The sequence below is a fragment of the Rhipicephalus microplus genome, chromosome 6 (genome assembly GCF_043290135.1).
Source record: "Rhipicephalus microplus isolate Deutch F79 chromosome 6, USDA_Rmic, whole genome shotgun sequence".
NCBI lineage: Eukaryota > Metazoa > Arthropoda > Arachnida > Ixodida > Ixodidae > Rhipicephalus > Rhipicephalus microplus.
The window spans coordinates 195,070,523-195,094,416 of NC_134705.1; the positions used below are offsets into that span (position 1 = coordinate 195,070,523).

At 48.2% G+C, this 23,894-nt stretch overlaps 2 protein-coding genes across 6 annotated transcripts in view; one reads left to right on the plus strand and one right to left on the minus strand.

The window, feature by feature from the left end:
- LOC119167875 (uncharacterized) overlaps positions 1-23,894 on the minus strand; it is a 596,496-nt gene that overhangs the window by 543,079 nt on the left and 29,523 nt on the right. The window lies entirely within an intron of this gene.
- The window catches only part of LOC119166808 (cysteine-rich motor neuron 1 protein), a 202,389-nt gene that overhangs the window by 115,300 nt on the left and 63,195 nt on the right, over positions 1-23,894 (plus strand). For both annotated transcript variants that reach the window (XM_037418171.2, XM_037418172.2), the window contains exon 2: positions 16,346-16,460. In XM_037418171.2, the coding sequence (XP_037274068.2) occupies positions 16,346-16,460 (115 nt within the window). The remainder of the gene's footprint in view (positions 1-16,345; positions 16,461-23,894) is intronic.

Genomic DNA, 23,894 nt, shown 5'->3' on the forward strand with positions numbered 1-23,894 from the left:
GCTTCAACTCGTTTAAAGCGAAGTTAACTAACCTCCCCGCGTTAGTGATTCCGATAGTTGCTGAGGTACGCAGCGATTCCAACGAGAAAGTACCCAAGTAAGAAAGAAAAAAGAAGTATTAAAGAAGTATTATTAGTGCAGTGGTCGATAAATGCGCCGCGTACCATAATAAATGAAAAGCACATTAACTAAACGAATCATACAGTGATTGTTGAATGGCCTAACTCCAGAGCGTTTTTAAATTAAAAGAAAAAAGATTAACTAAGCGAATCATGCTATGATAAATGCACCGAACCACCAAACGCTTTCTTCTGAATGGCTGCTGCGAAGAAAGTGGAATAATGGTCCACAATGGTTTTTTTTTTTTTTGGTTGCTAATCGAAAAAAAGGGGAACCATTATAGACGTGAAAGTAAGGCTGCATAGAAGACGAATATGCCACTGCATCACTTAGCTAATTGCCTCCAAGCTGAAGATGCAGCCGCGTCAGGTTGGTCGACGATCTCGGAGGCTTCGGCGCAAATGACTAAAGATGGCGCACACCGAGAGCACCTACGTGCGACCCCGCTTGGCGACTTGGATCCACGCTGCAGGCAACTAGGCGGCGCAACGCACAGCGAGAAAGTGACCAAAGAGCGCCCGAGAAATTATAAACGCCTCCTCCCCTCGAGTCTCAAAACCCATTTGGCCGTGCCGAATGGAGCAAGACCGCACGCGTAGCACTGGTAATCCACGTGCATCCCATCTCGGCGGGGCGCGCCCACGTCGGTATAATGACTGCAAAGACGAAACTCGGCGAAGACAGCAAACGAGACGCGTTTGGCAACTCTGACCGAAACTCGTTTAACCCACGGGGAAAAAAGAAAAAAAAAGCAAACAAAGAACGTATTAAAAACACACGAAAGAAAATTATCGAAGGAGAGAACGTTCGTCTCTGTCTCGCTTTTTCTTTCTTGTTTTTTTTTTCTATACTCGGGATGAGTAGTATAGAGCCACAATGTTACAGTGTGAACAAACTCTTGTGAAGACGCCGCTTACTAACTTAGAAGTGTGGCAGCTTGGGCTAGTTGGTATGGCATGACGATAGTTATAGCGCGAGAACAAAACGACGACTTCTTGTCTCTGTGTCGTCGTTTTGTTCTCGCGCTATAACTATCGTCGCTTACTAACGTCGCGAAGAACAACAACAACAACAACAACAACAACAACAACAACAACAACAACAACAACAATAATAATAATAATAATAATAATAATAAAGTAATCAAGGGCGTCGGCAGTACCTTGTCCAGGGAGGTAGAAGCCTGTGCTGCATCGCGGCTTTGCGATTGAGGATGACGATAGTTATAGCGCGAGAACAAAACGACGACACAGAGACAATGGCGCTGGTGTAGCCTGGGTGGGCGCAAGTGCTGGTGTGGTATAAGGGAGGCAAGTGCCCCTTCACCGAGCCCGTGCTGACGCCCTTGGTAGTAACGCGGTTGCATGTGCCGAAGACGACCTGAAGACGAAAACAATCTTCTCGCTCTTCGCAATCGATTGTACTACGCCCTGCCCCCCCCCCTCCCGCTTTTCACACTGAAGCTTACTATTTTGCATTGCCTCCGGGATCGGCCCACCACCTTGAAAGGCCAAGCGACGACGTCACGCGCTGACGTCATCACGTGATACACGTAACGCGACGTCAAGATGACGTCATAGACTGGAAGTTTGCGTCGTCATCGCCTGATAACCTTTCGCGACACTTCGCGCTGACCCCCCGCCACTGGCGGTCCTGCAGCCCTAACGTTTGATGACACATCTATAGGGCTTTCGATTCTGTAATAATAACTGCTGGTGTTCTACGTGTCGCACCCGCCCACATGATTATGACTTATTCATACGATTATGAGTTATGAGTCATATGATTATGAAACTTACTACGGATCCATATCGAGCACCTGGTGTTTCTTTAGATACACGTGAATCTACGCGCACGAGTCGTTCTTGCTAAGGTTGCGATGCGGGCCTGTACGTTTGTCATTACTATGCACAAAGTTGCACGACCGAGACACGGACAGAATGAAGATATGATAAGGTACACGAAATACAGCCCCCCCCCTCCCCGCGTCCCTCTCCTTAGCCAAAGGAGATGTTAAAGCTATATATATATATATATATATATATATATATATATATATATATATATATATATATATATATATATATATATATATATATATTGTTGAATTGTAGATAGACATCCTTCGAGACGTGCTATCTACCCATCCCTTTTCAACCCATTCGCTACACCCTACAGCCGTGGCAACCTGCACCCTCATCACCCAAATGGACCGGCGAAAAGCTTAGATGCTTGAGAACACCTGCCGATCTCCCACAAAGAATTCGTCATTATGCGCAGCGCTGCGCCTACATCTCCACTCTGCACTCGAAAAAGAAAAGAAGAAGCTAATACACAGTACGGTCAGATGAACCAACTGTAGCTCACAGCTCTGATGGCCAGCATCCAAGAACCAGGCGCCGAACCCGCATTCGTAAGTGACGCTAGATAGAAGCTTTCAGAGAATGCCCGTCGCTAAACCTCGCTGATAGTTTATATAGCGCTGCACGCAACCGATGAAGAGGTGCGTGTAGGAAAAAAAAAAAAGAAAAACGCCACAGCCAAGCCCCCGCCGCGCATCATCCAAAACCATGGCGGCGCCCGCATACCTCTGAACCGCCAGAACAGCATCCCTGCAGGGCACGCACGCCATAACACTGCTTCCAATAGACAGAAAGGAAGCGGGACGCGTTTTCAAGAGAGGAATAAAGAAACGAAACGAACCGCTTCCAACCCATTGCCACCACCCCTTTCTCTTTCATTCTCCTGAAAAACCCATTCCATGCTACAAGTCGTTGCAGTGGCGGCAGATCCCGAACTAAAAGGAAGTGGGCTGCTGGCGAATGCCGCCACACACACACACGTACGAACACAGACGCGGGTGTCAGAAACCCCGAGGCGCCGTCTACCGCCGCTGTTGGGGCGGTGGCGCTCGAGCAACAAGTCGGCCGCGGCGCGGCGCGTCTGTGTTTACTACAAGCAGCGTTGCCATTGCCAACCGCTTGTGGCGTGCGCGCCCTTTCATGTGCGTGTGATTAATACATTCCGCGCGAGCCTCGTCGTAACTTGCACCCTCTCTTCGCCTCGCTTTCTCCCCTTTCTGAGGCTGTCGCTTTTTTGGGGGGGACCTCGCTATGCTGCTTGTTGCGTCGCTGCTACACCCTCCTTTGTCGAACGCGTATTCGGTTGCGAACGGCGAACGTTTTCGCTCGCTCGTCGCAAATGTGCACGGTTACGCTGTGACGTCATCGTGACGGCACCACGGGATGATAATTTGCATCTGTCGTGCTGACTAAAGAGGAAAGCGTGATACTGAGACGCCTGCAAAGCAGCACATACACGCATGGGGCCCTAATGCACCGTCTCTACCCAACGAGAGAGATATAGCTCTATGCGCCCGCTTTGCAACGTACCGGACACCCTGGCACACTCGCTTCTTGCATGCCAGTGTATTACCAGACATAATCTGCAACGACACACGACTGATAACGAAGCAGGACGGACGAACGAAGACCCTAACGGAAGCGTGGGAGGCAAAGCTCGCCCTCGAGGACCTGGAAGACCAACAACAACTCGTCGCCAGGGCCAAGAGGGCAGTAGAAGCCAGAGGGTTCCTGGACTAAGGAGCCCTCCCACCTCGGGGTGACACCAGGCATTGCTCGGGGCACTGTTTCAAAATAAACGTTTCTCTCTCTCTCTCTCGTGTTGACGTCGCCGACGGTCAATTCTCGTGTCCGAAGACATCTAAATCTTGAGTGGCTTAAGTCTGGGACCGCAATGCCCAAGAGACAGACGCAGCCGTGTGGAAGACCGCCACTTGAACTCCGGCTTAGCGGTTTATCGACGAGCTTGAAGCCGGTCAGTATGAGCGGTCGGTCTTAACCTGAGTGAGCCGGACTGTGCAGAGCATTGACAAGTTTTTCCTCGATTGAGCGCGGCTGTACGCAAGCTGTTGCTCAGTATGAGTTCGAGTCGTTGCGGTTGAGTAAAGTATTGGTGAGCATAAGCCCAAGTGTAAGTGGAGTATTGGTGAGCTTGAGCGCGGTTGAGCCCTACTTAGTACAGGACTCTGAGCTTGAACGCTATAGGCATCTAGGTTGAGGCAAATGAACCCCGACTGAACAGAACATCAGTGAGAGTAAGCCTGAGTCTGTCCGTGTGAGAGGAGTGTCTATGAGTTTGATTGATTGATCGATATGTGGGGTTTAACGTCTCAAAACCACTATATGATGAGAGACGCCGTAGTGGAGGGATCCGGAAATTTCGACCACCTGGGGTTCTTTAACGTGCACCCAAATCTGAGCACACGGGCCTACAACATATCCGCCTCCATCGGAAATGCAGCCGCCGCAGCCGGGATTCGATCCCGCGACCCGCGGGTCAGCAGCCGAGTACCTTAGCCACTAGACCACCGCGGCGGGGCTCTATGAGTTTGAGCACGAGTGAACAAACCTAGGCACATTATTGATGAATGCGGACCCGGGTGAGCCGCAGCACAGGTGGTGAGTTCCAGTACTGGCGAGCTCCAGCCAAAGTGAGGCCGGCCGAGTTGTTTTATTATAACAATTCCGTGTAAGTCCACATAGTAATAATTGTTGGAGTGTAACGCCTCCAAGCCATGATATGAGGGACGACGTGGTTGAGGTCTCCGGAAATTTCGTCCACCTGGGATTCTCAAACGAGCACCTAAATCTAAACACAAAGTGCTCGAGCATTCGAGCCTAAATCGAAGATGCGGCCGCCACGGCCAAGATTCGATCCAATGACCTGCGAAGGTCAGCAGCCGAGCACATGCATAAAACCGCTGACCATCCTGTCAAAATGGCTGACTGGGCAAGTATTTCAAGTTTTACGAGACCACTGCGGCGGGTGATTCACGCGTGCAGTTTAACAACCTATATGAATGTTGTCCACAGCTGTCATCCGCAATGGCGAAACTCTAAGCGTTCTTGCATAGCACACAGTAACGATATATTCGCCACTAAAAACAGCGCACCCAATTTGAAGGGGAAGCGTTTACAAAGTGGCTCAGTGGTGCGTCGCGATAGAAGCTATAAAAACACCGTTCCCCGCGCAGCGTTCAAGGGTCCTCGCCACGATGTTTTGTCAGCGTCATCGACGCCATGGAAGCACTGTATGGACACGACTAAGTTGCCCAGACACCGGGAAAAACACTTTCCTCAACACAAGCATGCCCCGCTGTTATCCGCGCTGGCAGGGGCTGCGTGCACAAGTTCGCGAGGCGAAACTCGATGGAACGCGGATAAAGAAAAGCGAGAGAAAGATGGGAAACGTTTCGACGACGAAGGACGTGAAAAACAACTCTAGCGTCAGGTTCTTTCAACGCTTCGCCAACGGCGTTTGCAGCGAAAAGGGCGCGCGTTATAACCTCCTCACTGATTCACCGCGCACTGTTTTTTTTTACTTGCGGCGGGCACCCACGCACATACAAACACCCCCGACAAGGTTTTACAGAACGCCATTTATTTTCCACAACGAATTTTGTTTCCTTTCTTATCTTTGCGTTGCCAAGAAGCGCAAGGCGTTAACTGTGCGCTATAAACCGACGAGGCTTAAAAGATCCTAGCTATAAGCCGAGATCCCGAAAGGCCTCTCCTAACGCACGCGTCGAGCGCTGAAGTTCCGACGTAACGATCAATCAATGTCCAATACGTTCGTGCAACTTGTGAGACAACAACAAGTGGAAAGTGATAGATTTGGGAAGATCTGGGGGTTGGAGGGGGCAGGCAAAACGCTCTCACTGACAACTTGGCATGTCCTGGAGCCTGGAGGAGGAGGGGGGAAAGGAGGAGGAGTGCGTTTCGGGAGAGCAACAGGCACCGAAGTTCAGAAAATTCAAGCAACACTGAAGTATGACAATAATCATATGTGGGGTTTAACCTCCCAAAATTATCATTTCGATTGCGAGAGACGCCGTAGTGGAAGGTTTCGGAAATTTAGACCACCTGGGGTTCTTTAACGTGCACCCAAATCTGAGCACACGGGCCTACAGCATTTTCGCCCCCATCGAAAGCAACGTTGAAGTAAGGTAGATAGGTGGACGGGTCGGAATCGACGCAGACTTGGACGACAAGCGCAAATACGACGGAGACACGCGCATAGGCAGAGAAGGGACACGGGACGGGGGATCATCTCGTGTCCTTCGCTTCCAGACAACGTCCTTTTGACGCTATAGTTTCCCCAAGTATTCAAACAAAAAAAAAAACGCCGCACTCCATTTAGGTACCGCCAAAGAAAGCACAGGCAAAAAGCCCCGGCTCTCACTAGGGCGTCAGTGAATTGCGCTGTTCCGCCCCACCCCAGTCCGCCTCATTAGGTTAGGCACACCCCACGAAGCGACTCGAAAGGTTAGCCTGTTTGGCGTGCCCTCTCTCTACCCACATCATTTTATTTGTTAGCGTACAAGACGTTGCCTTGCCTTTTTTTTTTTCTTCTTCTAAATTCCTTTTCTGTACACCGGCACGACTTGCCGGAGCTTCGAAACGAGAGTTCATTGAGCCTCCAGCCGTGCACCCTTTCGCAACCACTATAAAGGCAACAACTTTCGCCAGCCCAAACAATTCCAGTTCATTGGCGCAGCTCGCTCGGGCGTGCGGGAGTCTACGTTTACGTCATACCTGGCACAGCCGTACACTATACAACCGGCTCTCACGGGAATACCATGTTTGCGCACCCCCCAAACTGTACAAGACGCCCATGCACTCTATTTCTACGTTGAATACTGTATGCGCGGAGACGGGTTTGCGTTTGTTTATCAATACGTACCGGAAACTATAAAATCCGATTCGAAAATTTACGCTGAATGTCAAGCTTGCACGCTGCACGTTTGTGTGTGCATGCATAGCGTAGTACCTTTAACGAAAAACTTGTGTAAAAAGGCACGCCAGACAGGGAACGAGCGTTGCGTTGCACAGAGAATTGACAAAAAAAAAAAAAGCCGCCACGTTACAACAGGGCGACCTCTTATACGCCGCTAGAGAAATAACCTTAACAGTATGGCGCCGTCTAGCGCGGAGTGGTTGTTGTTGCTTAAGAGGGCGGGGGTAATAAGAACAAGAAAGGGGGACGGGGTGACGCCGTAGCATGAGGGCAGAAATAATATGAGGGGGGGGAGGGGGCAGTGTCGTAAAAACGGGATTGCGCGGCGATGAAGACGCGTCGAAGAATTGAAGCAAAAATACTAATAAACGGGCTGAAAAGATTGTAGCCGCGTCGACTAACCGGCGATGCGGGGCTTGCGGGATAAGTGCATCATTCATGAGCGAGCAATTTTTACGAGCGTCAAGAAAAGAGAGAGAGAGAGAGAGAGAGAGAGAGAGAGAGAGAGAGAGAGAGAGAGACGTGTCTGCACGTCTGGCACATGCTTCACTTTTGTTGTCTCGTCTTGTACAGCCAAACACACGCCGCTATATATGTTGCTTTTTCTATGTGTACGTATACTAACAACAGCAACAACTTGCGGTAAGCCAAACGTTCGATAAAGCTAAACTCCCGCTTTGGCTTGGAACGCCATTTCGAAATGAATGTTCCATACTGCACAACATATACAACAACATATACATTCCATATACAATAACAACAATAGCAACAACATATACAGCAACAACAATAACAACAACATATACAACATATACATCCCAACATATACTGTCACAAGCTTGACTACAAGCATTAAGCACTGATATAACAGAAATTCGCATTTGCTGTGTATCCAACGTCCCGCAAACTTTTTCTGTTGATAGTACATCTTGATTTTCTTTTACTTCTATTCTGATTTTTCTTTCGTGCATCTGTCGGCTGGCGTTGTGCTTCGCGAGCCTTTTTTTGTATCGGTTTTTTTTTCGGGCATGAAAAGCAAAAACATAAAAGTCGACAGTCCATGGCCTCTTCAACGCTTTTGTGGCCTGAATGCCCAGCGACGTCGAATAACCATAAGTGCACATACGGATTATTCGGTTATTCGGGCTCGCTAAACATTTCGTCTAGTTTGGCCATTTACTCTCGCACATTCCGTCTGCTTCAACATTTCATCTTGTCTGACCGTTCCGTCTTGGCTGAACGTATCTTGTTCGAACATTTCGTCCGAGTTTAACATGCCGGCCTTATTCAACATGCAGTCTAAGTTGAAAATCTCATGTTTGAACGGTCTCCCTGGGTTTAACCCTTTGTGTACAGTTCGAACATGATTGGTAATGGATATGTGGGGCTTAACGTCCCACAACCACCATAAGACTATGAAAGACGCCGTAGTGGAGGGTTCCGGAAATTTCGACCACCTGGGGTTCTTTAACGTGCACCCAAATCTCAGCACACGGGCCTACAGCATTTTCGCCCCCATCGAAAATGCAGCCGCCATAAGTGTTTGAACACCTCGTCTTGTTTGACCATTTCGTCTAGGTTGAACATTGCTGACTTGGTTGAGTCTAGGTGGAACACTTCAGCTTCTTTGAACATACCGTCCGGGTTTACCACTCCATCTGTGTTGAACATTTCATCTGGGTTAAACTTACCTTCATACAAAATTCCGTCTGGGTTGAACATACCGCCTTAATTGTTTCAACGTTTCGATTTGGTTGAACATCTCTTGTTTGAAAAATTTCGCCTGGGCTTAGCATTTCATCAGGGATGAAAATTCCATCTGTGTTGAACATTTTGTGTCGTTTGAACATTTCATCTTGTTTGAACGTTCGTGTCGGTTGAACTTTCCGTATTGTTTAAACATTTCGCCATGTTCCGCGTGTGTACACATTCGAACAGAGCTTCTTGCTTGAACATGACGTGTCAAGTGGTTCACCAGTCCCGACATTCCGTGTGCGCTGAGCAGCCCGTTGTAGCTGAACATTTAGTCTTCCTTGAACATTCGCTTTACGCTTTTGTTCAACATGCCGTTTGGGTTGAACATTGCGAACCGAGTTTGAACGTTCCGCCTGGGTTGAATATTCCGTGTCGCGTGAACATTCTCTCTGAAACATTCTGCTTGATTTGAACATCTCTTCTGGGTGGAACATTCCGGACTCAATCGAACATGCCATCTTTGCCGAAATTCCGTCTCGCTTACAAGACAGGGTCGGCTGCGTTAGGTATGCAGGCTCCGAGGGCCCTCTTCGAGCCGGTTATTCAGTAAGAACAGAGAAACGGGTAAGGGTAATGTCGGAATGGGGAAGAAGGAGTGATGTGTTGTTAATCAGATGGCGGCTAGCCACAGGCGTACGAAAACATTATGAACTATGACGGGATTCGAAGCAGCAGAGGTGCGGAGGCCGTTGACCCGGCTGAAACGAGCGTCAACGCGGGTGCTCGAAGAACGGTTTGAATCGAAACTAGGTGTAGCCTTTACTCAAGTAAACGTTTTTTTTTTTTTTTTTTTTGAAGCGCAATGACACGAGAGGCAGGTCGGGTTTCGAGTAAGTTTGATCGCAGTTAAACGAGCCGAAAGGGTGTTTCCACTCGACGTGCGGTCGAGCGTTGCAAACGGTGGAGAGGGTGAAGCGAGAGAGAAGTGTGTTGCGAGCGGGCGGCGGAGCAACACCACCTAGGTGTGTTGAGAGGAGCCGGGAGCTGCTGCGGGTGAGAGAGAGTATGACGTCAACGCGCAGCTGCGACTTGACCTACTTGGCATCGTTCCAACAACTGCAGCGGTGGGAACGCGGGGCGGCGTCTTGGCACGGAGACACGGACGGACAGCGTTACACAGGCTCATCAAAGAGCTGCTTCGCATCTAATAAGTAGACGAGAAATTTAATCAGTATTACATAAAACGCGAAGAGGTGATGGCTTCGCCGATAAAGTGGGCTGAAACACACCTGAGCACATAATCGCAGCAGGAGGAAAGAACGTTGCGACATGCAAATTGGAAGTCGGCAAGGAACAGGCTGTGTCGTTACAAGTGCGTGGCCCGCAAAAACGCACTGCCGATGCTGCGACGTGAGCTTTTGCATTCCCGTGCACTGGCCAGAAAAAGAGTGATCCTTCTATCTGCCGGAAGGGTGTACACCCGCTACATATCTGTCGATATGAGTGGTGGCGCCACTTGTGACGTCACGAGATAATGCATACTATGTAATGTTATACGAATACTGAGGTAAGAAAGCAATTCTGCTTAGGCGCAGTATATATTTAATTGTGTGGTCGAGTTGTTGCATAGAAGGCTCTCGAGCAAATAATAGTTGCGAAAAACAAAATATTAATAAGGCAGCTTCGCACTAGGCGTGCGGAGCCTGAAGGAACAGCGGAGCTGCGTGGTCTTCTTAGTTTCTCTTTAATTTTTCTATTTATGTCTTCCTTCTCCCTTTGCTCTTTTCTCACTTTTATACCTTTTTACCCTTTACATTTCTCTATATCACGCTTACTCTCTTCCTATATTTATTTTTAGTTTTCCCTCTTTCCCTGTATTTATTCTTTCTCTTTTCCCCGTATCTCATGTTTCTTCTATCCCTTCTAAGCGTCGGCTCCTTCCTGTGCCTTCCTCTTTCCGACTATTTCTTTGTCTTTCCATCTTTGTTCGCTTCTATCTCCATTTATACTTTTTCTTCCCTCTCTGTCCTCCTTGCCTCGCCCAATCGAGCTATTGCATCCGACGCCGGACAAATCGACGCAGTGTGTTAAGGGTGCGAAGGAGATGGAAAAGAAAGCGCGCGATGTTCGCGTAGATGATAGCTTTCTCTGCGATCTCTAGGCGACCAAACGGAATGCTACACATCTCCGCTGTAAACTGTTTCACTATACAGTCTAAACAGATTTCACATTACGTGTCTCCTTGTGAGCACACGGTATCAATTTTAACAGTCACATATCTGCGTGCCCCGTTGCAAATGTCGAAATACGATAGTCTTCTGGCAGCCTTCTTTCGTGAACAGTGTCGCATTTTCAGTGCACCGAAAGAAACCCTAGAATCGTTAGATTTAAGTATCGCTGTATTTTAAAGGAACACACCACCTAATACTTTCCTATTGATGTTCCGCCTCAGATGTATGTGCGTGACATTTGCCTTTTGATCGACAGTCTTCACAAGTATGAACGCAGCGGCCAGTACAAAACGACTGGACGTTCAGCAAGTGCTTAAACTTTGTCCGGGCAGCTGAACGGTGTTGTTTGACAAACAGACAGACAGACAGACGAAGTTTTGCGTCAAAGTATCCCAATAATGATTGAATGACTATCGTCTTTAAAATTAAAGCCGTGCGGCCGCGCGTCTTTAATAGCGCAGGGTTAAATAAAGTTATTCCATTCCACTCCATTGTGTAGACAGAACCCCACACTTTTTTTCTGCTGTCGCTTGCTTTCGCACGAACCTTGCTAAAAAAGATGGCATAACCTACGGGATAGGTAAATCCGGACGACAAAAAATAAATGTGATTAAGAAAAAAAAATCATGTGCGGAGGCGGTTGGCTCAACCGCCGAGAAATAAACATTCTGCAGGTGACCAACAAGAGTGCGCCGCGACGTGTTCTTGTAGTCTTAAATGGGAAGACGTGCCTCGGGCTTAACATCGCCGTTCGGCTGGCTATAATACTTCTTTTATTCACCGGTGCACGTGCCGAAGGCTTTCGATTTTTACGATCGGCTCTGTATACTACACTGCACTCGTGGGGCCGTACAAGCTCGCCCCGAGGGATTTATATGCGCGAGACGAACGACCGTCGAAGAAAGTCGTAAAACCCAGGAACGGCGCGAAATCCCCAAAAGGAAAGGTGTACGCATCGTTCGATGTTTAAAGTGCTCTCGAAGGTAGAGAGGGGGGGGGGGGGGCGCTTTACCGCATTTCTTCGAATACAAGACGTCGAGCTTTGCTACAGGGCTTCTAAAGTGAATCTGTTCCCTGCATTAATCTCGCATCCCTCTCTGGTTTCTCGTTATCTATTTGTACATGTGTCGCCATCCATCCATCCATCCATCCATCCATCCGTCCATCCGTCCATCCGTCCGTCCCTCATCTGTCAAATCATCTGTCCAATCATCTGTCCATCGGTCCATCGGTCCATCGGTCCATCGGTCCATCTGTCCATCGGTCCATCGGTCCATCGGTCCATCTGTCCATCTGTCCATCGGTCCATCTGTCCATCGGTCCATTTGTCCATCTGTCCATCTGTCCATCTGTCCATCTGTCCATCGGTCCATTTGTCCATCTGTCCATCTGTCCATCTGTCCATCTGTCCATCTGTCCATGTCCATCTGTCCATCCGTCCGTATATCTTAATTTTAGGAGCGAAGTACCTTAAAGGGACTCTAAAGTCGAATAAGAATTTACGTCAGAGTGAAAGCTCATGGCATGCAACATAAAAAGACAATAATATCAACAGCAGTGCCCTACTTACCGACAAATTACGTAAATGCACAATACATGCGCTGCAGTAGGACATTCTCAAAATTACCCCGATGACGTCAGACGAACCGCCTACAATTATTCATTAGAAATCAATCTGGCTGCACTAAATGAAGTACCTCCCATGCATGAAGAGACGCGATAAAATGCTGCTCGTTCGTTTCTGTTGGATTCATAAAAAAAAAAAGAAGCGCCGGACGTTATTATGGGGAATGATGCGAGTGGTCGAAAAATTCCATTTTCGCGTGGTTGATTTTCAAGTCGAGTCCGAGAGAGTCAAAAGTTCAAGATATTTTTGAGCTCTTCAAGGTTTGCCGACCTATGCATGTGATGTCATAATCATGTGACGTCACGTTGTACGACGACACAAATGTGGGCAATCTGCGACGCCAGATCACAGATGACGTCACCACGACGTCATCTGTGATCGCGTGAGTGAGAACAACTTTATTATGGTCCAGCGCAGACGCTGAGGTTGCCACGCGTCACCCGGCTACTCCCACGTGGGGACCGGCAGGTATAGCCTGACGGCCCTGTCGTGGGCACACTGGACGGCCAGGTATTGGTCCCGAAGTTCTGTGCTGTGCAGAAGCGCATCCCACTCGAGTTTGCTGTAAGTCGGTCCAAGCGACCCGCACTCTCAGAGCATGTGTGCTAATGTAGCGGCCTGCCCGCAAGCGGCGCAGGCGGCATCGGGGAATTTGTGATTGATTAATTAATATGTGGGGTTTAACGTCCCAAAGCCACCATATGATTATGAGAGACGCCGTAGTGGAGGGCTCCGGAAATTTCTAACACCCGGGGTTCGTTAACGTGCACCCAAATCTGCGCACACGGGCCTACATCATTTCCGCCTCCGTCGGAAATGCAGCCACCGCAGCCGGGATTCGAGCCCGCGACCTGCGGGTCCGCAGCCGAGTACCTTAGCCACTTGACCACCGCGGCGGGGCAGGAGTTTGAGTGGATAAATTTCATTTAGGTATGCTAACAACGGGTACGAATGAGTTTGAAGTAAGTTCGGACCATTCCCATCGACGCCGACATCCCTCTTCGTGTTCCATTACGCTTTTCTAGGGTTTTTAGTCTTTATAACAACTGCAGGAAACTACGCACTTTCAAATAAAGGAACACACCACCTAATCCTTAGGCATTGCAGTTGCGCCTCAAGTATGCGCAACATTTCCTTTTTGGTCGACAGAGCTCACAAGTATGAACGCACGCACCAGTTCAAGATAGATGGCCGTTTAGCTAGTCCTTGAACTTTGGGCGGGTGGCATAATCCTGCGACAGACCGACAGGCAGACAGACAAACCAAAATTTCCGCGTTCATGTGTCCCAAGAAAGACATATAGACTTTAATATCGTCTTGAATAAGGGCTCGCGGGCGCCCCGCCGCGGTGGTCTAGTGGCTAAGGTACTCGGCTGTTGACCCGCAGGGCGCGGGTTCGAATCTCGGCTGCGGCGGCTGCATTTCCGATGCAGGCGGAAATGTTGTAGGCCCGTGTGCTCAGATTTGGGTGCACGTTAAAGAACCCCAGGTGGTCGAAATTTCCGGAGCCCTCCACTACGGCGTCTCTCATAATCATAGAGTGGTTTTGGGACGTTAAACCCTACATATCAATCAATCAATCGATCAATCAATCAATCAATAAGGGCTCGCGGTGGTTTGCCGGACGGGCCCCTATTGGAGTAAATCTGCAGCGATACTATTCACGGAGGGCCGCGGACTATGTTCGAATCAACGCGGTACAACGCGCGGCCGGCTCCTTCGAGTAAGGGACGATCTATGCGTGCACCTATGACGCTGCGGCGTCGGGAAGGCACGCGCGGTTTCGAAAAAAAAAAAAAAAAGAAGTGGAAAGCTTTTCGAAGTGGAGAGGGTGTACTCTCGCTATTCCGGAGTGGCGGTGGTTTGTTGCGTCACATAACGCCGTTTAATGCTCCGCTCAAGACTGCCCCCGGAGGCGTGAATAATGGCTGCTTGGCGTTGGAATGGCGTCGCTTTATGCCCGGCATCCTCCTCCTCCTTTTACAGCAGGTCTCCTTCTTCGATGCGCACGTACGGAAAGCGATAAAACGCGCGCGCGCGTTTCCCGTCGTAACACCCAATGCACGGTTATATATTCATTTACTTTGGCTGGTCCACCGGCCGGCCGAAACGTCTGTGAATATACCGTAAAAAAAAAAAAAAAAAAAAAAAACGTGGGTTGTACTCTCTATCTTGTTCCCTATTCTACAGAGGCCAGTGCGATTTCCTAGCTCCAACTACACGCAAACTCCGATATGACGAACCCGGATATAATGAAATATCGGTTATAACGAAGTACACGACGAATAGTCTTGCAACGGATACAGTGGTGGGAATATACGGTTATAACGACTTTTTTGATATAACTAACTTATTTTCGCGTAATATGCAAGTTTGTTATAATGAGGATTGACTATCTTGATCCCTATTCTACAGAGGCCAGTGCGATTTCCTTGCTCCAACTACACGCAAACCTCGATATGACGAACCCGGATATAATGAAATATCGGTTATAACGAAGTACACGACGAATAGTCTTGCAACGGATACAGTGGTGGGAATATACTGTTATAACGACTTTTTTGATGTAACAAACTTATTTTCGCGTAATATGCAAGTTCGTTATAATGAGGATTGACTATCTTGTTCCCTATTCTACAGAGGCCAGTGCGATTTCCTTGCTCCAACTACACGAAAACCTCGACATGACGAGCCCTGATATAATGAAATATCGGTTATAACGAAGTACACGACGAATAGTCTTGCAACGGATACTCTGGTGGACATATACTGTTATAACGATTTTTTTTTATATAACAAACTTATTTTCGCGTAATACGCAAGTTTGTTATAATGAGGATTGACTCTACATGTACACAAACATTTTACCACATTTTCAAAATAAAATTGCTCTCATAAGGGCAGCAATCGCCATGGTCATTGAGTACATTACTCTTAAAAGTAATTGAATCACACTGCAAATCACTGTTGGCTCAAGGTAATTACTATAAATCTTGAAAAAAAATGAAGCTACTATGAAGCTAGCAAATCATTATTTGTGCTCACCTGATGTGCACTATGTTCACGGCCAGTGTACATTGCTAAATAGGAGCACCCTGTCCCACGTACCGCGTTTTCTGCTTGGTACGCAGATCAATTTGTTACTTTTCTTTTATCCTTGTGTGTGTGTGTGTGTGTGTGTGTGTGTGTGTGTGTGTGTGTGTGTGTGTGTGTGTGTGTGTGTGTGTGTGTGTGTGTGTGCGTGTGCGCGTGTGTGTGTGCGTGTGCGCGTGTGCGTGTGCGCGTGTGCGTGTGCGCGTGTGTGTGCGCGCGTGTGCGTGTGTGTGTGCGCGCGTGTGCGCGCGTGTGTGTGCGCGTGTGTGTGCGCGTGTGTGTGCGCGTGTGTGTGCGCAACAAGTAAAGCGGATGTGATATATTATAGTCAACAGCATCTTTAAATTACTCGTTTGAACTAATTGACTGGATTACTAAATCACGTGCCCGCGCAGAAAATTAATTGATTACATTGTTTAAAGGTAGTTTACTTACTTCGATGACATTGATGACAAGTCTTACCTTCGCCGGCGAACTCAAAACAGAGGCGGAAATACCTTGCCACTGCTCAATTGACATTGATAATACTCATTAATAAATAAATGCTTGTTAATTAACCACCTATTCATCTAACGCTTGACAGTGTTTCCTGACGTGGAAATGTAGGTGTTAACTTTGGAGGTGCATTTTTTTTTTTGCTGTATATAGCACGTGATATCCGTATTTGTTAATATAATGGTCACAATTGAGGCACCTGTGGAATGCCGGAGTGTGCTTGATCTCGACTAGTTACATTCGCAACTTCTCTTTCAATGTGCAGAGCGCAACTGTTCGGCCATCACGTGTCCTGTGGTGGCGTCCAAGCCGTGTCCAGAGGACAGCTACGCCCTGCCGTCGCAAGTGTCCCCCAAGAGTTGCTGTCCAATCAGCGGAGGGTAAGCTTGCAGCATTCGCGTTTTTTTTTTTTTTTCACGTGTACAGCAAGAGACACAACTAAGGACATTCCGGGCACGTTCTCCCGGCTCCGGATCTCCTTACTTTTTTTTATTGCTCGGACGCTACACATGAAGAACTGTCGGTACATGCGTCGCATTCACACGTTACTTCAAGGCACTCGATATTCAACAACAACAATGCCGCTATGCGTTAACATATGTGTTTAATAGTTAATAATCGTAATTTGTGATTCAGTATCTATCTATCTATCTATCTATCTATCTATCTATCAGCAGTCCCATTAACCTTTTATACCTGAATTCTCTTACTCCCTTATATGGGGATATGCTACTTTAATATACCTCAATATACAGGATACACCTTGATGTATGAGAAGAACGTCCATATAGCTTCGTATGCAGCATGTGTTCCATGTTATGCACCACTTACGTGAGCTGCCCACAATTTTCTTTACCAATAATTACTGCTAAAACCTGGTATTTTAATGTGGCGGTTCCAAGATCTTCAGATAGCCATACTTCCCACAGTCGACAAACATCACAAAATGCAGCCCCACGCAGCTCTCCGCCTGATGTACAGTCGGTTTCACGCTTCGGGGTAAATCCCCGCATGTCGCGGGATCGAATCCCGGCTGCGGCGGCTGCATTTCCGATGGAGGCGGGAACGATGTATGCCCGCGTACTCCGATTCGGGGGCACGTTAAAGAACCCCATGGGTGGTCGAAATTTCCGGAGTCCTGCACTACCGGGCGTCTTTCATAATCACACGGGTTGTTTTGGGACGTTCAACCGAACATATCAATCAACTTCGGGGGGGAATTTCATACAGCGCGCGGCATCCCGATGCTGACATGATGCGGCGAGCGCGGTAATCGAGCGTCGTCGGCGACTCGCGCGTGCGCAGACGCTTGGAAGGCGTAGTGCTGAACGGTTGAGTCACATCGTCGGCTATACGGCGGCGCACGCTGGCCGCATTAGAGTTTTAGTACTGCGTACGCTGCGTACGTGGCGGCGTTGCGTACGTAAGGACGCCACGTTCTGCGTAGTGCGCATGCGCAGACCGCAACGCGCACGTATCGCGTTACGTACGCAGCCGCTACGTACGCACGCATGAGATGCGTGCGTGCGTACGTATGAGCTGATCGCGCCGCTCTCGAACAAGTTCGCGCCAGCGCGAGACTTCGTTTTGCAAAATGGCGGCATCGTGGGCAAGCACCGACCGGCTCTGTGGCTTAAAATATGGCCATAATCTGGCTATAACACTTGTATTGGCTCACATTGGCTGTCATAGCCTGTCAACAACACGTGCTTCTATTTCGATCTACCAGATGGCGCAACACGCTTCACGCTCGTTGCGTACGCGGGTACTACGGCGTACTAAAAGCCGATTAGTGGCAAACGACGCCACGTAACGCAAGGCGCTTGAGTGATGCGTACGTAGCACCATTCCGCAGTACTAAAACTCTCTATTGTCGGGCAGCAGGCGAATCGCCTTGATTACTGCGGGAAGCGAGTGCCGTCATCTCTGCCGCTGGGGGACATGAATAGGTGTATAGTAAGCGAAGTTGAAAGCTTCGCGCGTGCTTTTCGGTGCTGGCGAGTGAATGCTGCCTTGTGTCATTAACGCGATCGAGAAGAAGCACGTTCATGCAGCTCGTTATCTCGGCCTATACAGCATTCCCAAGCACGTTCTCGATTGCTTTATTGTGTTGATCCCGCATAGCTGCACGGCGGTCGCAGTATAGAGTGCTTTGTTTGTCTTTGTCTTTAGCGTGAAATAAATACCACGCAAGGTATACGTGCTCGATACGGTCTTCCCTGTCACAGCGTGGCGCGGTGCACACATGAATAAGAAATAGACGCGAACGCACTTGGTACCACGGCGTTTACAAATCGTAAACAACGGGTGCTGTCCGAAACACTTTCTAGAACCGCATTTTCTTCGATGAAGAGTGACAGGTTGACATCGCACAATTGTAGGCATTCATTAAGCACATCATCTATCTTTACACATATTCATCATCATGAGTGGTCGTCATCTTCTTCTGCTGTGGGGACTTGGCTTGTCTGAGTTCTGTGCCTTGGGCGTGGTCGCTTCATCGTGTCTTCAGGGCCTAATAAAGGTTGCCTTTACTGTTACATCACAATATCGGTGTTGTTCCCGCAGCAACGATGAAATCAGCAGCTCTACGTCATATACTATACTCGGGACGGCGCTTGTATCATACACTCGCTACGCGGCTATGCCCCGTGCCATAGCAGAACGGGCACTGTAAATATGCCGCAGAGCCAGCGCGATCGTAGCTACCCGTTCCTTTAGCAGTTATTGTAGTCTTTTTCTGTGTGTGCGTTTTTTTAGGTAGGCGCTGACGCAGCCCACCGCTATGTTGGCGCCTATACCTCTCTTTACGCCTGTGTCGTCTTTCTTTCTTATGTGTACCGCGCTAATACAAGCTGCACTTCTTTTTCAACGCTGACATGCCATGCGTGCCTATACTGTATGTCTGCGCTCGGGACAAGGGCAAGCTGTTCACAGCCGGGGTCGCCCAGTCGGCGCCCGCTCTGCGCAAAACAGGGCAGGCGAGTGGGCTGCTGCTGCACTCTAGACACGCCAGAGCCGCGAGATGTCAGCCTGCGTTCCGCTTGTTCACTGAGCGATTCCTGCTGAATATGCAGCGGCGAAAAAAATGCACAGCGTATTCGCACAGTGAATGGCGATTAGTGCATGGTACGAAGCGCCCGCCCGTCTGTCTGTCTATCCGTCAACTATACGAAAACTACTAAAGTAATATTATTTCCATTGATTGATGTGTGGGGTTTAACGTCCCAATGCCACCATTTGATTATGAGAGACGCCGTAGTGGAGGGCTCCGGAAATTTCGACCACCTGGGGTTCTTTAACGTGCGCCCAAATCTGAGCACACGGGCCTACAAGGTTTCCGCCTCCATCGGAAATGCAGCCGCCGCAGCCGGGATTCGATCCCGCGACCTGCGGGTCAGCAGCCGAGTACCTTAGCCACTAGACCATCTCCGGCGGGGCATATACAGAACGACATATACACAACGCCGGATGGATGGATGGATGCTATGAGCGTCCCCTTTATAACGGGGTGGTGACAAGTATGCCACCAGGCTCGGGAAAAAAAAAAAAAAAACCTTTTTTTTTTATGTTGGCCTAATGCCTCTACTTCGATAAATTCTATCTTAATGGAAAAAAGGTAAGTTTTCAGCTTAAGTTCTCTGCCATTTACGGCACACTGTCCATATTTTATTTTTCCAATATTTATTTTTGTCCTTTCTCTCTAATTTTCTGCCACCAATACTCTAACCGTCTCTTACTTATTTCAATCGCGGGTGTGTTCAGCTTTCCATTGTTGTCCCTAAAACCCAAGGCTTCCTGTAGGCTCGTGCCCAAACGTACACCTGGGTGGATATCTCCACATTCAATCAGAACATGCTCCGCCGTTTCCTTATCTTTCCCGCAGCATGTGCATTGTTCTTCTTCTTTACTGAATCTTGCTTTATAACTACGCGTTCTAAGGCAACCCGATCTCGCTTCAAACAGTAAAGCGCTTCCCCTTGAATTATCGTAAAATGCCTCCCTCCTTATTTCATTTTTGCCCTTTCGGTAGTTACTCAAAGCCGGTTTTTTCTCCATAGCTGCCATCCAGTAAATCCTCTCCGCCTCCCTGACTTTTCCCTTAACGCTCTTTGTTGACATATGGCTTACAATACCAGCCGTATATTTACTAGTGAGTCTTCTAGTTCTTTTTCTCCACTGTGTGTCCACGCTCTTCCTATACAAATAACGGAACACCTTCTCTGCCCATCTACTCTCCTTCATATTTCTTAGCCTTTCTTCGAACCTTATTTTGCTCTGCGCTTCCCTCGCCTCAAAACCTGCCCACCCCATATCGCCCTTTACAGCCTCGTTTGTCGTCTTCCCGTGAGCACCCAACGCGAGGCGTCCCACAGTCCTTTGATTTACATCCATTCCCGATTGCACCTCTGCCCTCATGCACACCACTGAGTTCCCAAAAGTAAGCCCTGGAACCATTACACCCTTCCACAGACCTCGAAGCACCTCATACCTATTGTATCCCCACAACGCTCTGTGCTTCATTATTGCCGCATTCCTCTTTCCTTTTGCTGCCGAGGCTTTTTCCTGTACCTCCATGTATCTATCACTCTCATTTACCCATACTCCAAGGTACTTGTATTCACTTACCCTCGGTATTTCTTGGCCTTGTATGGACACCGTCTGATCACAGGGATCATTGAATACCATCAATCCACACTTCGTTACACTGAATCCTAGTCCAAGAGCTTCACCTTCCCTTCCGCATATATTCGCCAGCTGCTGTATATCATCTCGACTGTCCGCAAATAAGACGATATCGTCCGCATAAAATAAACCTGGAAGCTTCTGCTCAATCATCATGCCGCCCTGTTTGTGTGACAGATTAAAACCAATGTTGCTACCTTCTAGCGCTTTTTCCATGCTCACCATGTACAGCATGAATAACAGCGGGGACAAAGGACATCCCTGTCTCAGACCCCTGCTAACCTCAACGTTCTCTTTGCTACGCATTCCTTCCCACTCTATGCAAACTGTATTTTCTCGGTATATCTCCCTCAAAAGCTGTATACAGTCGTCGCCCATTCCCATTCCTGTCAATATATCCCACAAAATTTCCTGATTAACGTTGTCGTATGCCCCAGTGATGTCTAGAAAAGCCACGTACAAGGGCCTATTCTCTATTTTAGATATTTCTATACACTGAGTGAGAACAAACAGGTTATCGTCTAACCGCCTGTCGACTCGAAATCCGTTCTGAAGTTCTCCCAATATATCGTTATGTTCGGCCCATGTTTCTATTTTCATTTTTACTGCTTGCATCGCCAATCTGTATAGTACCGATGTAATGGTTAGTGGTCTATACGAGCGAATCTTGTCCTTTTCTCCCTTGCCTTTATAGATTAAGTTCATTCTACTTTGTCGCCAACTGTCCGGTATTTGTCCGTCCTTTAAGCTTTTTTCTACTGCTTTTAACAATGCTTCTTTAGTGTTATGTCCTAGTTCGTTAATGAGGCTAACGGGAATCCCATCTAAACCCGCGGCAGTGCGCTTTGGAATTTTTCCTTCGGCCTTTTTCCAGTTGAAATTATCAAGTACTAGCTCTTCCTCTGTTGCTTTCTCCGCCACACTTTTACTCACCGGGGAGATCCCCTGGACGCTCTTTTGAAACGAATCGGCTGTTACCTTTTGGATGTAACCTAGCGCTTCGTACCCTTCCAATTGATTTCCTCCTTCATCTAGAATATGTTGTTGCGTTGTGACAGACTTCCTACCTAGCGCCTTTATGTGGCTCCAAAAAATCCTAGGCGCGGCCTCCTTTTTTTCGTGTATCTCTGTCATCCAGCGTTCACTTTCACCTTTAATTTTTGCCTCTACCAATTTCTGTACAAGGGATTTTTTCTCTAAATATATTTCCCATATTTTTTTGACTTCGTCCTGCGGCCGCTTCTCCTTTTTTGCCTTTCTATGCTCCCGTGATGCTTCGCGTCGCTTCTCGATCGCCTCCCGGATTTCCTTGTTCCACCAACTTTTTGGCTTCCTTTTTCCTTTCCAGCAAACAGTTTTCTTCTCTTTCCCTATCTCCTTCGTCATTAGATGTAACAGCTCACTATACTCCCAGTCCTTGCCTGGTATTTCGCCTACTTCTTCCTCGACTCTTGCGGCTATATTTATTATTTGTTTGTCATTTAAATACGAGCTGCCAGACTTTGATTCCATGCTCATATTTTCAGTTTCGTATCCCATTTGTAATGTTATTCGTTTATGATCACTACCGAAGCTGTTAATGCCTTCCTCGTCTATCCTCATTTCTGTCAGTTTGTGGTAAATTCCTTCCGTCATGAGACAATAATCAATACTTGATTGCTTGTTTCCGACTTCCCATGTGATCTGGCCGTCACATTTAGGCCCCGTGTTAACTATCTCCAGACTATGTTGTTCGCAAAGATCTAGTAATAACTTCCCATTGGTGTCTGAATATCCGTCAAGGTCATGTATGTGGGCATTCATGTCCCCTAGAAGGATGATTTCGGCCCCATTACCAAATTCCTTAATATCCGCACTCATGCAATCCACTATCTCCTGATTCTTTTCTCTGCAGTTATTCCCCGTCCACAAGTAGGCTACCCCTAGCCACGTTTCCTTTCCACCTACTGTGCCCAGAACCCAGAGGTGCTCTGAACACGTCTGTTTCACTCTAACCCATTTGGCTCCGCGGTGAATTAGCATTCCTACACCCCCACCTTTCCTTTCCGATATGGTCCTGTTACACCCTTCCCAAACATAATTTTTAATATGTGGTGGCTCTTCCAAGTCTCTAAGGTGTGTTTCTGTAACCGCATACACGCCTATCTGTTCTTTGTTTAACTGCTCCTCAATCTCTAACCATTTTGCCTTCTTTCTGCCACCCTGCATGTTTATGTAACTAATTGTAACACGCGCCTTTTTCCTTTTTCTTTTACCTTTTTTTTGGTTTTTCGCAATTCTACCTGTCAAAGCGTCCTCCTGGTTGTTTTCCCTGTTACGAGCTACCCCGGACTCCGAAGGGCCCGTGAGCCCCCCAAAAAAGCTACTGCGCGTCCTGCCAGTCGCCAGCCCACCTCGTGTCCAAGCCTCTTATCGAAATGAATCTTGTCTCTTTGGAATCCACCCCACCTGTGCACTTCCCTGTTTAAATCCACTACCTCGAAACCCTTCTCTCGACTAATTCGCCATATCTCTTTGTTTGCGTCGACGACCGCTCTTTGCAGGTTGACGTTGCGTACTGGTACTTCCGGTACTGTGCATACTACAATTTGCACCTGGGGGGACACGGTGCGCATGTCATCCACCCCCTTCGCCAAGGTCGTCGCTAGTCCTGACGATTCTTTTTTCAGGACGTCATTTAACCCTCCCGCAATTACAACGAGGTTACGATTGTTAGCTTTAGCTGCGAGTTGTTCACCCGCTTGACTCATTACTGTCCCCAGCGTTTGTCCTGGGAACGTCCCTATCGCAACTCTCTTGTCGCCTTTCACCCTTTCTTTGATTGCCGCTGCGCATCGGACTAAATTTGAGTCACCGGCGATGATGACCTGTTCAGACATTCCTTCTGAAACCTGCACCTGGCTGCTGACTAGGTGACTAGCGTGAGTCACGGCTGCTGGTTTGCTCCCTCCCTCCCTCAAAACTACTTCCCGGTAGCTGGGCCCTGTGGCCAATGTATCTGCCTTTGTCATGCCTGTTTCCTTCATCTCTCCCGCACGGGGGGTCGTCGCCATAATGTTTCCGCCGTCACCTGCGTCTTCGTTCCCTTTCACGACCTTCGATAGGCCCTTCTCGGCTGCCCGGAGCCT